The 19,149-nt window shown below is 43.3% G+C and overlaps 1 protein-coding gene across 2 annotated transcripts in view; it reads right to left on the bottom strand.

Annotated features, from left to right (window-relative positions):
* Positions 1–19,149, bottom strand: part of LOC106568848 (ephrin type-B receptor 1) — a 300,730-nt gene that overhangs the window by 89,528 nt on the left and 192,053 nt on the right. For both annotated transcript variants that reach the window (XM_045694009.1, XM_045694010.1), the window contains exons 4-5: positions 17,700–17,855; positions 382–717 (exon numbers count right to left, since the gene is read on the bottom strand). In XM_045694009.1, coding sequence (XP_045549965.1) covers positions 382–717; positions 17,700–17,855 — 492 coding nt within the window. The remainder of the gene's footprint in view (positions 1–381; positions 718–17,699; positions 17,856–19,149) is intronic.

The raw sequence follows: 19,149 nt of genomic DNA, 5'->3' as shown, positions 1-19,149 counted from the left end.
GGCGATAATACGATAGAAGAGAGACAGTTTCAATATTTCACTTTGTGAGTTCTCGTGCAGCTGGAGTCAGCTGCTACCCCCTCACTTATTCACGGTTTAGCACAATGACCTCTCTCCAGCTCACATTGTGAAAGGAGAAGCAACAGGACAGGAGTCAGCAATGCAGAGATTATGTTGTGTTTACCAGTGCTGAGCAATGTGGGATGAGTTATGATATCAACAATCAATGAAACGCTATACAAAAGTATTTCTTTGGACACTAGAAAGGAGACACAGGTACAGCAGACTACACCAACAATGTACATGAACACAGATGACGATAATGATGATGATGCCGACCATCCCCCCCCACACACACACACACACACACTATTCTCTTACCAGCCTGGTTGGTGGTGATGTCTATAGACACATGCTGGGCAGGGTAGGGGCTCTTATTGGTCACCCCGTTGACGGCCTGTATCTCGAAGCTGTAGAGCGTGTGGGCCCACAGGTTACTGATGAACACTCTGGTTTCCGTCAGGCCCAGCTGCCGCGGCACAAACTCCACGTTGTCGTCACAGTGTGAACAGGTACGGCGGTCCGCCCGGCACTTCTTACACACAATGTTGTAGACCACGTCCTCACGACCGCCTGTCTCCCTAGGCGAGTGCCACTCCAGGATCACTGAGGTCTCGTTCACGACGGATATCACGTTCCGCGGACCCGAGGGAACGCCTACAAACAGACAGAGAGGAACCTTTATTTATCCAGGTTTTCCCATTGACATCTCAGTGAATCTTTTGCCAACAGGTCTTGAGATTGACAAATACAATGAGAAGGATTGCATTCTATTCAACCTTAATTTGTGAATTTGTAAGATTACTTGTTAGATATTACTGCACTGTTGGAACTAGAAGCACAAGCATGTCACTACACTCGCATTAACGTCTGCTAACCATGTGTATGTGACCAATAACATTTGATTTGATTATTTAACCAGGAGATCCCATTGAGATCTCAAAGAATCACATTTTCCAGAGAGACCTAACACAAATCCTGGACCCCTCATAGGATAGACAAGGTAATACCCTTTTCACACTACTAAGCCACACAGAACCGACCCAAGCTGAGCTGCACTTGGTTGGCCTGGTTACACATCCACCATCATTTCTGGAACCATGCTGGAAAGGGCAATGTGAAAGGAAAACATCAGAGCCAGCACAGTACAGGTCAGCCCTATAGTGGGAATTAGGCACACCTGTTTTTCAACATTATTGAGTCTGTCTTGCCAAGGAGAGGGAAACGGGTCGTACTCCATATCCATCTAGAGGACAGGAAAGGCTTAGATAAACTGGGATTAGTGGAATGTTTTTATTAGTCCGGTTCTGTTGATGGAAGAGTTTTCACCACTTAAAGAATGTTCCTGGACATGCCAATGATGAGAGAGCAGCTACTCTATATGCTAATTATAGTCCATCACTACAGCGAATGCGCTATAGCCAAAGGAGAGGGAGGTTTACAGGACTGTAGCTACCAGCTATCCTGTACTAATCCGCAAGCTGGCAGTTAGACTAGGGGTTGAGGTCTTTTATAAATCAAGGTGAATCCAGGACTATCCAGTCTTTTCACATACGGTATTCATTTATATAATTTATTAATCTTTTCACGCGTGAGTTCCAAATATCTCTATCGGTCGCCCCAGTGTCAGTTTTTTCATGCACTCACTGTTCCAAAATGGGATCGTTAAGCAACTTAAGCAACAGGACAGTTAACCCGCGCTGACCTCAATCCAAGGCATGCTGCCTGCTACTTATCTATATGTTTAACGCTATGTTTAACGTGTCAATTTAAAATTATTTTCTAACAAGTTTTATTTTCTAACTTGTTATGGATAGGGGGCAGTATTGACACGGCCGGATAAAAAACGTACCCGATTTAATCTGGTTATTACTCCTTCCCAGAAACTAGAATATGCAGATAATTAGTAGCTGTGGATAGAAAACACTCCAACGTTTCTAAAACTGTTTGAATGGTGTCTGTGAGTATAACAGAACTCAAATGGCAGGCCAAAACCTGAGAAGATTCTGTACAGGAAGTACCCTGTCTGACCATTTCTTGGCCTTCTTTGTCATCTCTATCCAAAACAAAGGATCTCTGCTGTAACGTGACATTTTCTAAGGCTCCCATAGGCTCTCAGAAGGCGCCAGAACGTTGAATGATGACTTTGCAGCCCATGGCTGAAAAATAGTAGCGCATTTGGTAAGTGGTCGATCTGAGAACAATGAGACGGGTGCGCGCGTGCACGTGAAGAGTCCATTTTAGATTATCAGTCTTTGAACGAAAACAACGACTCCCGGTCAGAATATTATCGCTATTTTACGAGAAAAATCGCATAAAAATGGATTTTAAACAGCGTTTGACATGCTTCGAAGTATGGTAATGGTATATTTTGACATTTTTTGTCACGATACGCGTCCGCGCGTCACCCTTCGTTACCCTTCGGATAGTGTCTTGAACGCACGAATAAAACGCCGCTATTTGGATATAACTATGGATTATTTGGAACCAAACCAACATTTGTTGTTGAAGTAGAAGTCCTGGGAGTGCATTCTGACGAAGAACAGCAAAGGTAATCCAATTTTTCTTATAGTAAATCTGAGTTTGGTGAGTACCAAACTTGGTGGGTGTCAAAATAGCTAGCCCTGTGATGGCGAGCTATCTACTCAGAATATTGCAAAATGTGCTTTCACCGAAAAGCTATTTTAAAATCGGACACCCCGATTGCATAAAGGAGTCTGTATCTATAATTCTTAAAATAATTGTTATGTTTTTTGTGAACGTTTATCGTGAGTAATTTAGTAAATTCACCGGAAGTTTGCGGTGGGAATGCTAGTTCTGAACGTCACATGCTAATGTAAAAAGCTGGTTTTTGATATAAATATGAACTTGATTGAACAAAACATGCATGTATTGTATAACATAATGTCCTAGGAGTGTCATCTGATGAAGATCATCAAAGGTTAGTGCTGCATTTAGCTGTGGTTTTGTTTTTTGTGACATTATATGCTAGCTTGAAAAAATGGGTGTGTGATTATTTCTGGCTGGGTACTCTCCTGACATAATCTAATGTTTTGCTTTCGTTGTAAAGCCTTTTTGAAATCAGACAGTGTGGTTAGATAAAGGAGAGTCTTGTCTTTAAAATGCTGTAAAATAGTCATATGTTTGAAAAATGGAAGTTTTCGGATTTTCGAGGAGTTTGTATTTCGCGCCACGCCCATCATTGGATATTGGAGCAGGTGTTCCGCTAGCGGAACGTCTAGATGTAAGAGGCTAACAACTGTTGGAATTGAGGTTTGTTCCACCTCCTTAACAATTCATATAAGAAGTAAACCATTTCACTGTTGTGGACAAATTATTATTAAAATTATTTTTGAGTCTTTACTGAGCCAGACAAACTTCTCTCTTCAATGAGAGCCCAAGCACTTTGCCAGTGTTTCCCCAGATCAAGTATGAAGACATTGCACATCTCTAGTCAGAACAAGCCTTGCACAAACTTTTTCCCCAGGCACATTTTCTGGCTGGCGCCTGCATTGCCTTCATTGTTGTTTTCCTTACAAATTGGACTTTGGACAAGTGAGTGTTCCTATCAAAGTGTCTTATTTTCTGTATATTGTGTTGACGTTTCTACTGTAGCTCACCGTATGTATGGATCATTATGTATTTACTGTTTTATTCACGTTTTCAAGTACTGGTGACAATTCATGCATTCTGATTCTTGCAGAGATTGTAATGGTCACATATGATGTGTGTAAAATACTTTTTTGAAGGTTGTACTGATTATGATGAGCTATCGCTAAGCTATTTGCCAATTATTTGTGGCTCCATGTTTGTTGACATCATACAATGCATTCTAGTTGTCATGTAAGCGTCTGTCAGACCAAAGATGTTATAACAAGGGGTAGTTCACTCAACTGACTTATGATGCTTTCAAGACAACTGTGAACTCTGAAAAATACTAGGTCAAATCATGACGTCAGTGATCTTCAGCTCGGAAAGTTGGAGCTCTAGAAAGAGGCCTGAGTTCCCGAGTTGGAATTCCGAGTTGGATGACCATTCAAAACAATTTTTCCCAGTCAGAGCCTGTTTTATCAGAGTTCCCAGTTGTCTTGAACGCACTGAAGTTGAAGATTTCCCAGTACCCTGTTGTTTTGAACACGGCATCAGATTGTAACTCCTTTCCAGGGGTTTTATTTTTATTTAGCGTATAATCTTCTCCTGTGTTTGCCCCCCATTTATTGAGAAATCCCCCATTATAGTAATATTTCCTGCGTCATATCCCCCACGATACCTCCCACCATTTCTATCCCCCATGGACTTGAAAACCCCCCACAAATGAAAGGAACCCCCCCACAAGCCCCCCCTAAAATGGTTTAATCCCTGTTTAGCTTTCACGCTATGGTGAGGCTAGGCAATAGGCTTGTATTTGCTGTGATGATCTGTGAGGTGATGCCATTTTATTTGCTTTTTGATTTGTCAAAAATGGTCAATGACTTGTCAAGTCATGTGCCCCGGTTCTTGTATACACTGTAACAAGTACATCAAAGATTTGTAATATGCTGAAAAGGGGCTAAACTAAGTCCATATTTTTCAGGCAATGGGCACAGCCATCTTTGACTTTGTTTATTTACGTCTTATAGTGAATGACATTCTGGGATTAGGGAGTTTTCGCCAAGTCAAACATAAAGAAACATGGCTCCCATCATAAAGAATTTAGCTGCTGTTAGCTTAGCTGACACGCATTTCTTTTCTAAACAACATTACATTAGTCTCTTGTGCTCACCAGAGATGTGGTACATTGTAAACTAGTCTAGCTGTTAGGTTGCTAACTTATGTTTTGTTTTTTGTCAGCGCAAACTGTTATTTAGACTGGTTTATGGAATGAGTTTAACTGTGGATGTGTTCCGTGTTATGTTCAGATGATACAGTTCACATTTATCTTTTACAATAAAAGGGGAAATTGAGGAACATAAGTTGTGAAGACCTTTATTTCCCATCAGTACAAAACATTGTTTAGATGCTTTTCAGACAACAATGCTGTTTAAACTAGTTTGTTGCATCATACGTTCTGTTGCTACTGTTCCAATCACATATTTGAGATCGTACGCTGCTGGGACCACTCAACAATGATCACAAATATGTGATCATCCGCGTCAAAGGGTTAAAGTTATTCAATGTGACTTATTCAAGCACATGGGCTACACAAAAAGGTGTGTGAAAATGTATTGTCCGGATAGATCTGGGTTAAAAAATAAAGGACACTTTATTCAAGGAAGCCATATAAGCGTAGTATGACGCATCCCTTGAGTTTCCCATTACAGAGAGGTTGAGGGAAGGCAGTTGAAAATAAAGGAGACAAGAGAAATAAGCTGTATTAGCGTATTAGGACACAGCCCATAAGTTCCCTTCATGGAGGGCGAGGGCAGGTAGTTCAAACTAAAGGAAACAACAGAAGGAAGCTGTATTAGTGTATTAGGACACAGCCCTTAGTTTCCCATCGCCGAGGGGTAAGGGCAGGCAGTTGCTTCTGTCAACACAGCCACAATAAATCATTGTTCTTGCAAAGCCACGTGGGATAGCACTGGGACGCTTGGACAAAGCAGCGGAACACACAGAGGTGACGGAATGGCAGTGTTTCCGCAGCGACCTCGGCTTTGAGCCATGGTGACGACTAAGGGGTCAGTGACAGGGAGGACGTGACCCCCACAGTGTGGTTATTATGGTCTGCCACAAAGAGGACAGAAAGAGGATGGAATCCATCACCTCTAGATAGCCCACAGTTTTACCCAAAGCCACTTACAGTTAACATATATATTTTTTAAATTTATTTTGTATTTTTTAATTAACCTTTATTTAACTAGGCAAGTCAGTCATAATCAGGATGTTTCCCATGCAAAAAACAGACCAACAAGCACCATATTCATTGGCGCTATTGGGTGTGTGTACGAGAGCGAGAGAGAGATTATTTGTTATTGTTTATTTCATTTTTGTATATTATCTACTTCACTTGCTTTGTCAATGTTACCATATGTTTCCCATGCCAATAAAGCCCCTTGAATCGAATTGAATTGAGAGAGATATAGAACGAGGCAGGAGCCTAAGAGAATGAGAGAGATGTGCTAGACAGTGAGATAAGAAAGAGTGAACGAGAGGAGAGAGTGTGTGTGTTTGCAGAAATAGGGCAGAGATGGAGAGAACAGCTGCACTTACAATATGTCCCATGGGTATCACACACACACAGAGGTTTTACACTTTACATGTATATACATATAGTCCATATAATCACCATGACACACCTACTGCTGTGAGAACTGATATAAATGACCCTGCCTATGTGTTATATGACAGTCAGACTACATAGTACATGGCTTCTCATGGAACAAATACATATGACATGTAATCCCACTATCTGTTTGCATGTACATTATTCACATGCTTGTGTGCGGTCTGTTTTCATGTATGTATACAACAAAACAAAATGGCTGTGAGAGGAGTGGTGTGAGTTTGGCTCGGTGCATCTCGTCTCTGGGCCCCTGTTGGTAGCTGTATAGATTTCCCTATGCAGTGACGGATGGAGAAATCCGATGTGACTGCCACTTAACCGGTGATTTGCAGGCTATTATGGCTGCCCTTGGCTGTTTTAATTTGCCATGGGATTTAATTTGTCGAGTTCATTACTTACCGAGCTCCTACCCTGGCATTCATTTAGCCACACTAGTCAGCCTTGATTGTTGCTTACATCTCACACGCCACAATTAGGACGACTGCGCGATCATCAAGCGTTTTGTTTACTCCTAGTGACGTGTTAGAATGATTGGAGTGTTTGTGACAGTTTGTGTGGCGTGGGTTGGGTTAGGCTGTGTTTGTGTGTGTGTGTGTCTATGCATGCATGCATGAGTATGTGTGTATGTATGTACACGTGCATGCCCAATAGTGTTACTGTCAAACTCATCCCCACCATTGGCAACTAACTGATGAGGCATAGAGAATCCCATGTAACAGGTGGATAGAGAGTAATGTCTACAGCCCACATATTGTTGGGGGGCCAGAAAGGCCACGACCCCTGTTTGCCCCCTGGGCTGCCTGCTGATGTCAAGAGCACTTCAGCGCCACAAATATAAACAGCCCACCACATTGTTTACCCAGCCTGGCCCTCTAAGCCAATCCCAGTGCTTTGCAGGGCCTCCTTCACGCTGTTTGTCTTTTCAATGGGAAACAGCTCCTCAGGGACTCACTACAACTCCCTGTGTGGAGATCTGGAGCACAGACTGACTAAGGAATTGGGGGAAGATAAAAAGAAAGGCGGGTTGGTGCTGGCTGCTTTGTTTCAGAGGGAGAACTAAACGGAATGGCTCACACGCACATACATCTCAATTCTCCAATTGAATTCTTCTACAGCACATGTCGCTCACAAGTACCACACACCACCCATCAACTTGGTCCTGTCAGAAATAGCTGCAGTTGAGAAGCCCATCATGTCAATCACGTCACTGTCACGGTTGTCGTCGGTGAAGGAGGACCAATACGCAGCAGGTACGTGTATGCTCATCTTGAGAATTTATTAACTTGAAAAAATGAACGTACAAAATCACAAAACAAAAAGAACGAACGAACAACTACAAACAGTCTGGCTAGCATAGGCTCAACACAGAACAATCACCCACAAATCACAAACACAAACACACCCTAATATATGGGACTCTCAATCAAAGGCAGATAGACAACACCTGCCTTCAACTGAGAGTCCCAACCCCAATTAACCAAACATAGACATACACTCACTAGACTCCACATAGAACTACCTAGACATAAACCAAAACCCGGAAATACTAAACCAAACACCCTTTTAACAAACACACCACCCCGAACCACATAAAACAAATACCCTCTGCCACGCCCTGACCAAACTACAAAACAATTAACTTTATATACTGGCCAGGACGTGACAGTCACATCAATGCCATAGTCATTGCCTGTCTCGCGAGACGCATGGGGCTCGCAGCAATAACATGAACGAATGTGTTGCGCAAATTGTTTCCCTCAGTCGGCTGAATGCATCGCTCAGTTCATAGAAACGTGGTCTACGTGAGTAACCGTCGACATCTGCTATTAGCGCCTGAGACAAACGGAGCGGTAACAGCGGTTTCTAGCGTACCTTTGAGGAGAGGAAAAAACATCCAACAGATTTGGCTCTAGCTTTTGAACAGTTGGAGCTATTAGCGACTACAACCACCTTCCTGGTAGGGCGGTGTGCCCAGCGAAGTTGTTTCAAGAAAAGTGCCTTCCTCGGAAATATTACTGACTTCCACCGCACTAGATAGAACAGGAGAAGTCTAACACACAGGTGGGCTGGTCTGCTTGATCTACAAAAGCTCAAATATCAGTGCCTAACAAGGAGCGCAGGATGTGAAAGAGATTGCTAGAGAAGACTGAATGCTCGTGTGTGTTGAGGTCTAAAGCACAGCACCATCTCTCTCTCGGCAGGCAGCAGTGCAGGCAGAGGGATTAGCCCAGGCCAGGCAATTACACTGGCTTAGCTCTGTTGACTAGTGCATTACTGGCAGAACCAGCAGCTTGCTTACTCTACCGCTGCAGAAGGAGAGGAGGAGAGAAGGAGAGGAGGAGGAAGAGGAGGGACGGTGAGAAAAAGGGAGGAGAGATGGAGAAGATGAGAGAGGGAGAGAATGACAATTGGAGGAAAGGAGAGAAAGGAGGAAAAGGAGCAAGGAGAAATGGGAGGAGAAGGAGCAAGATAGGAGAGAAGATGGACAAAAAATAACATGACAAGTCGAAACATGAGAAAAGGCATGAGGGAGAGTAATTAGGAGGAGATATGGTGAAAATGAGGACAGCAGAACAGGAGAAAGGTTGAAAAGGAGAGAAGAATTGCCTGAGAAAACATCTCTCTCAGCCTGTCCTTAGAGTGCAGAATGTTAGGAGGTTTATGGATTTGTGGCCTGAGGTCCAGACAGTGTGCAACAGAGATCAAGGAAGCATCTGGAAGCTTGGCCACAGTTATGAGTTGAGGTTCTCTTTCCATGAACTCAACCATGCTACTTAATTTAGCAATTTCCCTTCCTCTTCACACAGAGGAGCCACAACATATTTCTCCCTTACTCCCCTCCATCCCTGTATCTCACTTATCAGCAAGAGTTCCACTGGCCCACTCCCACCGACTCCCACCAATTAATGGCCAGGCCTGTCAGTCTGCCTCTCTCCCCCACACAGAGAGAGGCCTGTGGGTCCAGGAACTGGGGGAAGGCTGGGGAAAGCCTGGGGGTGGTGGAGAGAGGGAAGCGCCGTGCAGAGCGACCCTTTTCCAAAGGCCTCCGACAGTGGGTAGCATAGCCAAGGGGAATGGGCCTCGTGCTGGAAGACAGAGGGTTTGACGGCCTCCCTAGTGGAAGAGGAAAGGGGAGATGGAGGTTGTTTGAAGTGGAGCCTCGGCTTGGTGAGTCCCATGGGGGGTGAGGGTATGGTAAGAGAGGGCTCATTGCTACTTCATTTCTCCATTTCCCTCCCTCTTCACACAGTGAAGCCACAGCACACTTCTCCCCTATTCCCCTCCATCTCTATAGGTGTTTCTCAATATGCATACTACCGTGCTCCACACACTCATGCTCCGAGTTCCTTCTTTGATGACGTTCTCTTGAGTACGTTGTTTTGAGGACCAGAGGTTGGAGAACACATAAAAATGTACATTTGCGCACTCCTGTGCTACTGCATTGCCTTTGACCAATAGAGACCAAAACATATATATTACATAAAGCAAACGCAACCTTGTGACTTAATAATTATCAGCTAGCTGTATGTGAATCGCATTAATCTAGCTAGCCAGATAGTTTTAGATGTGAAAAACAACCTAAAACGAATGTTGTTATGAAAGGTAGATGGCCAACGTTAGCTACCAATTCTTCGTGGGTGCCTAGCTAGCTACCAATTCTTTGTCAGTTAGCCTGTGGCCTATGCACACTACTGTGGATATTCTAGGCAGGTGTATGCACACTACAGTGGATATTCTAGGCAAGTCTATGCACACTACTGTGGATATTCTAGGCAGGTCTATGCACACTACAGTGGATATTCTAGGCAGGTCTATGCACACTACTGTGGATATTCTAGGCAGGTCTATGCACACTACAGTGGATAGGTCGACGGGTGGATGGGTTAATAAAAAAATAAAACATTTTTAAACGAGATGTGATTGGGAACCTTGTCATTCCGAAGTCAGAGTTCATTTTCTCTTGCTTCTGCTCAATACCAGCAGCCATTATTTTCAATAAATAATTTGTCCATGGTTGCGTCATATTACATCAACAATCCTGGGAATATTTTAGTTGAATCTTGCGTCGATGCATGCTTTGAAATGTGTACAAACGAAGTACTCATCTGAGAACTGTCCTCCGTGCTCCGTTTCGCATACGTTAATTTGGACTCATACTCCGTTTTGTGCTCCAATTTGCATGCTCAGAGAACGCTAGCATGCATATTGAGAAACACCCTGTATCTCATTTCTCCCCAACTAATTAATATACAACAGTTCCACTGGCCCACTCCCACCAGCTCCCACCAATTAATGGCCAGGCCTGTCAGTCTCCCTCTCTCCCACACACCGAGAGAGGCCTGTGGGCCCAGCAGGCAGGCAGGCAGCCCTGGACCAGACAGTGGTGAGGGAACTGGGGAAAGTCTGGGGGAAGCCTGAGGCCTGGTGAGGGAGAGGGGAGTGCCATGCTGGGCGAGCCCGTCCCAATGGCCTACGATGGCGGGTAGCAAAGCCGAGGGGAGTGGGCCCCGTGCTGGGAGACAGAGGGTTTGGTGGTCCTCCTAGATGGACGTTGTTTGAAGTGGAGCCTCGGCTCGGTGGGTCCCACAGGGGGTCAGCGGGTGGTGAGAAGGGGATTGTTTTGGCCAATCCATCACCCTGCTAATCAGAGAGAAAGATCTGGAGCATAGTACAGTACAGGGTCTGATGCTGCTGCTACTACTACTACTACTACTACTACTACTACTACATTTTACATTTTAGTCATTTAGCAGACGCTCTTATCCAGAGTGACTTACAGTAGTGAATACATACATTTCATTCATAATTTTTTATTTTATTTTTTATTTTTTTATTTTTTGTACTGGCCCCCCGTGGGAATCGAACCCACAACCCTGGCGTTGCACACACCATGCTGGCGTTGCACACACCATGCTGGCGTTGCAAACACCATGCTCTACCAACTGAGCTACTGCTAATACTACTACTGCTGCTGCTACTGCTACTACTTATACTACTGCTGCCATCGGGCGTCTGGCATTGCCATCGGCCGTTGAGGAAATGTTTCCTTTGAAATCAATGAAAGCTGCTTCACTGCCCGTGTTGTGCTTGCGTTGCATCACGTCCAATGGCAGCATCCAAGCTCAAGAATTGCCAAGGTTTAATTCTTGATGACTGATGCGCAGCTTTATTTCTATCTTGTGAATTGAAATAATGAGAAATAAAGTACATTTTGGTTGCATATGGCCTCTACTATACACCACTGGTTATTTTAGTAAGATGTATGAAGTCAAGAAGCTACTAATACTAGCTAGCTAGCTACATTGACTAACTAGGTTCACAATTTAAACAAAAGCAACGTGTGTAATTAGAGAATAGATAATCATTTAGTACAACCACGACCAACAATTTAATACTTGATGGCTGGCGCGCGTGTTCATTCTATCTTGTGAATTGAAATAATGAGAAATAAAATTGATTTTGGTTGCATATGGCCTCAACGATACACCACTGGTTATTTTAGTAAGATGTATGAAGTCAAGAAGCTACTAATACTAGCTAGCTAGCAAGCTATATTGACTAGCTAGGTTCACAATTTAAACAAAAGCAACTTAAGAAATTAGAGAATCATTAAAGCTGCAATATGTAACTTTTGGGGCAACCCGACCAAATTCACATAGAAATGTGAGTTATAGGTCTGTCATTCTCATTGAAAGCAAGTCTAAGACGCGGTAGATCTGTTCTATGTTGCTATTTTTATGATTCCTGTTCTTAAGTTTCGTTTTTGTGTCTTTTACTTTATGTTTTGTACACCAGCTTCAAACAGCTGAAAATGCAATATTTCTGGTTATGGAAAATATATTTCACAGCAGTTTAGAGGGTACAATGATTCTCTAAGCTATACCTGCTTGTTTTGTCACATAAACTGAAATAAGGCAAACTATTAGAATTTTTACAACTAGGAAAAGGCGGAACAATTTCTGCAAAGTGCATCTTTAAGTCCAACCACTAGCAACAATGAGTACTTGCAAATAACTGGACCAAAGCTATTGTACTTAGGCATTATTGATGAATATGGTACAGTACAGCAGGCAAAATACAATAAAGATGCTCTTTCCCTCTGCTCCTCTCTGCTCTCAAAACAACTCGCTCTGTGTAGCAGGTAGAATGTCACATTGACACGGCACTGATGGAAAAGAAACACAATGCTTATAGTGGAGCTGAAGTGTAATACTACTACTGCTGCTACTACTACTGTTACTGCTGCTACTACTACTACTACTACTACTACTACTACTACTACTACTACTGTTACTGCTGCTACTACTACTGTTACTACTACTACTACTACTACTACTACTACTACTACTGTTACTGCTGCTACTACTACTGCTACTACTACTACTACTACTACTACTACTACTACTACTACTGTTACTGCTGCTACTACTACTGTTACTGCTGCTACTACTACTACTACTACTACTACTACTACTACTACTGCTGCTACTACTATTGTTACTACTACTACTACTACTACTACTACTGCTACTACTACTGTTACTACTACTACTACTACTACTACTACTGCTACTGCTGCTACTACTACTACTACTACTACTACTACTACTATTACTGTTGCTACTACTGTCACTGCTGCTACTACTACTGTTACTGCTGCTACTACTACTACTACTACTACTGTTACTGCTGCTACTACTACTGTTACTGCTGCTACTACTACTACTACTGTTACTGCTGCTACTACTACTGTTACTGCTGCTACTACTACTACTACTACTGTTAATGCTGCTACTACTACTGTTACTGCTGCTACTACTACTACTACTACTACTACGACTACTACTGTTACTGCTGCTACTACTACTGTTACTGCTGCTACTACTACTACTACTACTACTACTACTACTGCTACTACTACTGTTACTGCTGCTACTACTACTGTTACTGCTGCTACTGCTGTTACTTCAACTAATACTACTACTGTTGCTACTACTGTCGCTGCTGCTACTACTACTGTTACTGCTGCTAGTACTACTACTACTACTACTACTACTGTTACTGCTGCTACTACTACTGTTACTGCTGCTACTACTACTGTTACTGCTACTACTACTACTACTGTTACTGCTGCTACTACTACTGTTACTGCTGCTACTACTACTACTACTACTACTGTTACTGCTGCTACTACTACTGTTACTGCTGCTACTACTTCTACTACTACGACTACTACTGTTACTGCTGCTACTACTACTGTTACTGCTGCTACTACTACTACTACTACTACTACTACTACTACTACTGCTACTACTACTGTTACTGCTGCTACTACTACTACTGTTACTGCTGCTACTACTACTACTACTACTACTGCTGCTACTATTACTGTTGCTACTACTGTTACTGCTGCTACTACTGTTACTGCTACTAATACTACTACTACTGTTACTACTTCTGTCACTGCTGCTACTGCCACTACTACTACTACTGCTACTATTACTGTTGCTACTACTGTTACTGCTGCTATTGCTGTTACTGCTACTACTACTACTACTGCAACTACTACTGTTACTATTCCTGCTGCTACTATTATTACTACTCCTACTGCTGCTACTATTATTACTACTCCTACTGCTGCTACTACTACTAGTACTACTACTACTACTATTACTACTATTACTACTACTACTGCTGCTACTTCTATTACTACTACTGCTACTACTACTACTACTACTACTATAATTACTACTGCTGCCAGGATTAGGAAAAAATGCAGAGCCACTTGCAGGTAGTGTTGGGAAGCATTGAATAGAAAATGCTACTTGGCCAGTGGAGGCTGCTGAGGGGATGACGGCTCATAGGAATGGCTGGAATGGAGTCAATGGGGTAGAATCAACCACATGGAAACCATGTGTTTGATGTGCTTCATACCACTCCATTGACTCCATTCCAACCCTTGTTATGAGCTGTCGTCCCCTCAGCAGCCTCCACTGGCCTTGGCGTAGTATGGGAAGAGCAACATGTTGGGCCGAGGCAGCGTTCAGGCAAGAGACTCACCAGGAGAGTGAGCAGATATCATAGTGGAAAGGGTGCATTCAACAGCCTTAAGGTGGAAATGGATACTCTTTGGGAGTGTTCAGAGATTCAAAGCCGAAAGCTATAGTGTTCTACAGGGAACGTGCATAGAGTCAAGTTGGAGAGTAGTGCTATTCTTGAGGGAGCACTGAAAAACCTGGAGAGCTACGGTGAACTTGAGGAATGTTCAGAGCCTCAAGGCAGACAAGGATGCCACACTCGGGGAGCATTCAAAGTCTCAAGGTGCAAATGGGTTCTATTCTTGAGGGGGAATTCAAAGCATCGACATGGAGAGGGCTGCCTCACTTGGAACGGGCATTCAAGACTTGAAAGAGGAGCGGCATGTTGATGTTGCACTAGGGGAGCGTTCAAGGTCTCAAGGCGAAGAGAAACGCTGCAGAGCACATGGCTTGACATACATATACAGTTGAAGTCGGAAGTTTACATACACTTAGGTTGGAGTCATTAAAGCTCATTATTCAACCACTCCACAAATTTCTTGTTAACAAACTATAGTTTTGGCAAGTCGGTTAGGACATCTACTTTGTGCATGACACAAGTAATTTTTCCAACAATTGTTTACGGACAGATTATTTCACTTATAATTTACTGTATCACAATTCAAGTGGGTCAGAAGTTTACATACACTAAGTTGACTGTCCCTTTAAACAGCTTGGAAAATTCCAGAAAATGATGTCATGGCTTTAGAAGCTTCTGATAGGCTAATTTACATTATTTGAGGCAATTGGAGGTGAATCTGTGGATGTATTTCAAGGCCTACCTTCAAACTCAGTGCCTCTTTGCTTGACATCATGGGAAAATCAAAAGAAATCAGCCAAGACCTCAGAAAAAGAATTGTAGACCTCCACAAGTCTGGTTCCTCATTGGGAGAAATTTCTAAATGCCTGAAGGTACGATGTTCATCTGTACAAACAATATTACGCAAGTATAAACGCCATGGGACCACGCAGCCGTCATACCGCTCAAGAAGGAGAAGCGTTCTGTCTCCTAGAGATTAACGTACTTTGGTGCGAAAAGTGCAAATCAATCCCAGAACAACAGCAAAGGACCTTGTGACGATGCTGGAGGAAACAGGTACAAAAGTATCTATATCCACAGTAAAATGAGTCCTATATCGACATAACCTGAAAGGCCGCTCAGCAAGGAAGCAGACACTGCTCCGAAACCGCCATAAAAAAGCCAGACTACGGTTTGCAACTGCACATGGGGACAAAGATCGTACTTTTTGGAGAAATGTTCTCTGGTCTGATGAAACAAAAATAGAATTGTTTGGCCATAATGACCATCGTTATGGTTGGAGGAAAAAGGGGGAGGCTTGCAAGCCAAAGAATACCATCCCATCCATGAAGCACGGGGGTGGCAGCATCATGTTGTGGGGGTGCTTTGCTGCAGGAGGAACTGGTGCACTTCACAAAATAGATGGTATCAAGAGGAAGGAAAATTCTGTGGATATATTGAAGCAACATCTCAAGACATCAGTTAGGAAGCTAAACGGGTCTTCCAAATGGACAATGACCCCAAGCATACTTCCAAAGTTGTGGCAAAATGGGCTTAATAAGGACAACAAAGTCAACGTATTTGAGTGGCCATCACAATGCCCTGACCTGAATCCTACAGAAAATTTGTGGGCAGAACTAAAAAAGTGTGTGCGAGCAAGGAGGCCTACAAACCTGACTCAGTTACACCAGCTCTGTCAGGAGGAATGGGCCAAAATTCACCCAACTTATTGTGGGAAGCTTGTGGAAGGCTACCCGAAACGTTTGACCCAAGTTAAACAATTTAAAGGCAATGCTTCCAAATACTAATTGAGTATATGTTAATTAACTTCTGACCCACTGGGAATGTGATGAAATAAATAAAAGCTGAAATAAATAATTCCCTCTACTATTATTTTGACATTTCCCCATCTTAAAATAAAGTGGTGATCCTAACTGACCTAAGACAGGGAATTGTTACTAGGATTAAATGTCAGGAATTGTGAAAAACTGAGTTTAAATGTATTTGGCTAAGGTGTATGTAAACTTCTGACTTCAACTGTAGCTACAGTATGCTTCCACAGACACAGACAGTTCTGGTAGCACCAGCCAGACCAGAGGAACAGAACTGGACATACACCGTGTCTCTGAACCAATTAGCTAAGGCTCCATGAATTAGCAAGATATAATTTTAAAAAACATTCCCAGACTAATACTGTAGCTCTAGTGCTGCTCCATAGTGAGGAGTATGGAGAACCATGAATAAGATCCTCCATTAGGGCCAGTGTGTGTGTCTGTGTGCATGAACATCTGTGTGTGTGTGTGTGTGTGTGTGTGTGTGTGTGTGTGTGTGTGTGTGTGTGTGTGTGTGTGTGTGTGTGTGTGTGTGTGTGTGTGTGTGTGTGTGTGTGTGTGTGTGTGTGTGTGTGTGTGCGTGCGTGCGTGCTTTCGGGGCTTCGGGGCTTCAGTGTTCTTCTCTGCCATAATTGCATGTCAATGGGGACTTGTGATGAGCTTAGCGTATTGTTTTCATGTGTTAAGGTAAGTATGAGGGCATGAACAGGCTTATTGGCTATCCGGTGTTCTGTATGTGAGGAGGCTAGTTGGTGTGTCTGCTGTGTCTATCAGTATAATGAGGACTGTGGTCTACACTAGGGGAAGATGGATTTATGTACTACACACTACACTACTAAAGTCGTAAACAGTGTCTAACAGAGTTAGAGTAGGAACAGTACCATAAAGATACTCACTGGTACAGGGCATGTCTAGCTGTACACAGTTAGAGTAGGAACAGTACCATAAAGATACTCACTGGTGCAGGGCATGTCTAGCTGTACACAGTTAGAGTAGGAACAGTACCATAAAGATACTCACTGGTGCAGGGCATGTCAGGCTGTACACAGTTAGAGTAGGAACAGTACCATAAAGATACTCACTGGTGCAGGGCATGTCTAGCTGTACACAGTTAGAGTAGGAACAGTACCATAAAGATACTCACTGGTGCAGGGCATGTCTAGCTGTACACAGTTAGAGTAGGAACAGTACCATAAAGATACTCACTGGTGCAGGGCATGTCTAGCTGTACACAGTTAGAGTAGGAACAGTACCATAAAGATACTCACTGGTGCAGGGCATGTCTAGCTGTACAGGTTAGAGTAGGAACAGTACCATAAAGATACTCACTGGTGCAGGCATGTCGTTACACAGTTAGAGTAGGAACAGTACCATAAAGATACTCACTGGTGCAGGGCATGTCTAGCTGTACAGAGTTAGAGTAGGAACAGTGCCATAAAGATACTCACTGGTGCAGGGCATGTCAGGCTGGTCCATGTCACCGCGGTAGTAACCATTACGGCAGATGCAGATAGTGGCGGCCTCGGCTGCAGAGCGGCTGTTGGAGGGGCACTGCAGACACAGGCCTGGACCCTGGGTTGACTTGAATGTCCCTGGGGGGCAGGCTACAGGGGGAGAGAAGGACAAAACAACATTAGTTATTAAGATAATACAAAGTATTTTGGCCTAGGGCAAAACATGTACACAGTACACTGCCTTGCATCCTGGCTTGACTTGAGGCACTGGCTTACATAGTGGGAGAGGGGACAAAATACATCAAAAGACACATTAGATAATGCCAAAGCTATATAGGAATTTTCTGTTTATCATTGTACGCACGATAGAAGAGCACAATATCTCTCTCTCTCTCTCTCTCTCTCTCTCTCTCTCTCTCTCTCTCTCTCTCTCTCTCGGCTTTCTCCCTCTCTTTCGTCTCCGTCTTTCCTTGTCTTTCTCTTTCACACTTCCCTCCCTCCCTCCTTCCCTCTAACGTCCCTTCAACCAAATCTCTCATCCCATCCCTCTGTCTTACTTTATTATAAGTGACTACATCCAGCCCCATTGATTTCCACAGTGATAACACCCCTCCTTCAACAATAGCAGTAGCAGATTCATTCCACTATGTTCTCTAATGTAAATGGAAGGCTGGGGAACGGGGAAAGAGGAAGGACAAAGATGATTGTGCCTGATATGACTGCGTCCCTAAGCTCAGGCAATAACCACATCCATTTCGCAATGCTGCAGGAATAAAATGATGGGAAAAAAGAGGGCTCTCTCTCCTCCAAAGAGAGGTATTTTACAGGCTATAATAACTGTGATGAATGCCTAATATTTTAGCTAGCTTCCTCATAGGGTTTAAGAGGGGCTACAACCCGAGAATAACTAGGTCTATAAATGTAACAGGACAAGCCACTCACTTCCTCCATCTGTGGTTATGTTCTGGAGTGAAACCGTGTAATGGCTTGGCTGTGGGTGGGAAATGTGGGGTGCGCTTTTGCGACTTGCCCAATGACAGCACATTCAATCCTTCTGATACGACCCTTTTGATACATGACTTCACCGTATAAAGTAGGACTGAGGATTGGTCTTCAATATACAAATATAACACTGAGGTCAAATTTGATGGGAATGGGGGAACAACAGACAGGTAGATGCCCAATGTTTAACTAGGAGTTTTTAACGTGAAAAAAACTCTCGACCCCACAAGCTAAAACCTAGGGCCCGCAGTCATGTCACACTGCAGGAAAAGGACAAACATATGCGAAACACTGCAGAGGGACAAATAGAGAGTTACTCCCTACTGTAATGAGTGGGGAGCTATCACTCCACACCTTCTCAGAATGAACAGAATGAACAATCAGGAAAGAATGCAGAGCGGAGGTACAGCATGGAGGGCAGTTGAAACCTTTGGACCTTTAT

This window comes from Salmo salar, chromosome ssa14, assembly GCF_905237065.1.
Source record: "Salmo salar chromosome ssa14, Ssal_v3.1, whole genome shotgun sequence".
Lineage (NCBI taxonomy): Eukaryota > Metazoa > Chordata > Actinopteri > Salmoniformes > Salmonidae > Salmo > Salmo salar.
The sequence above is the reverse complement of the archived record's forward strand: the minus strand, read 5'-3'. Positions and strand labels throughout refer to the sequence as shown.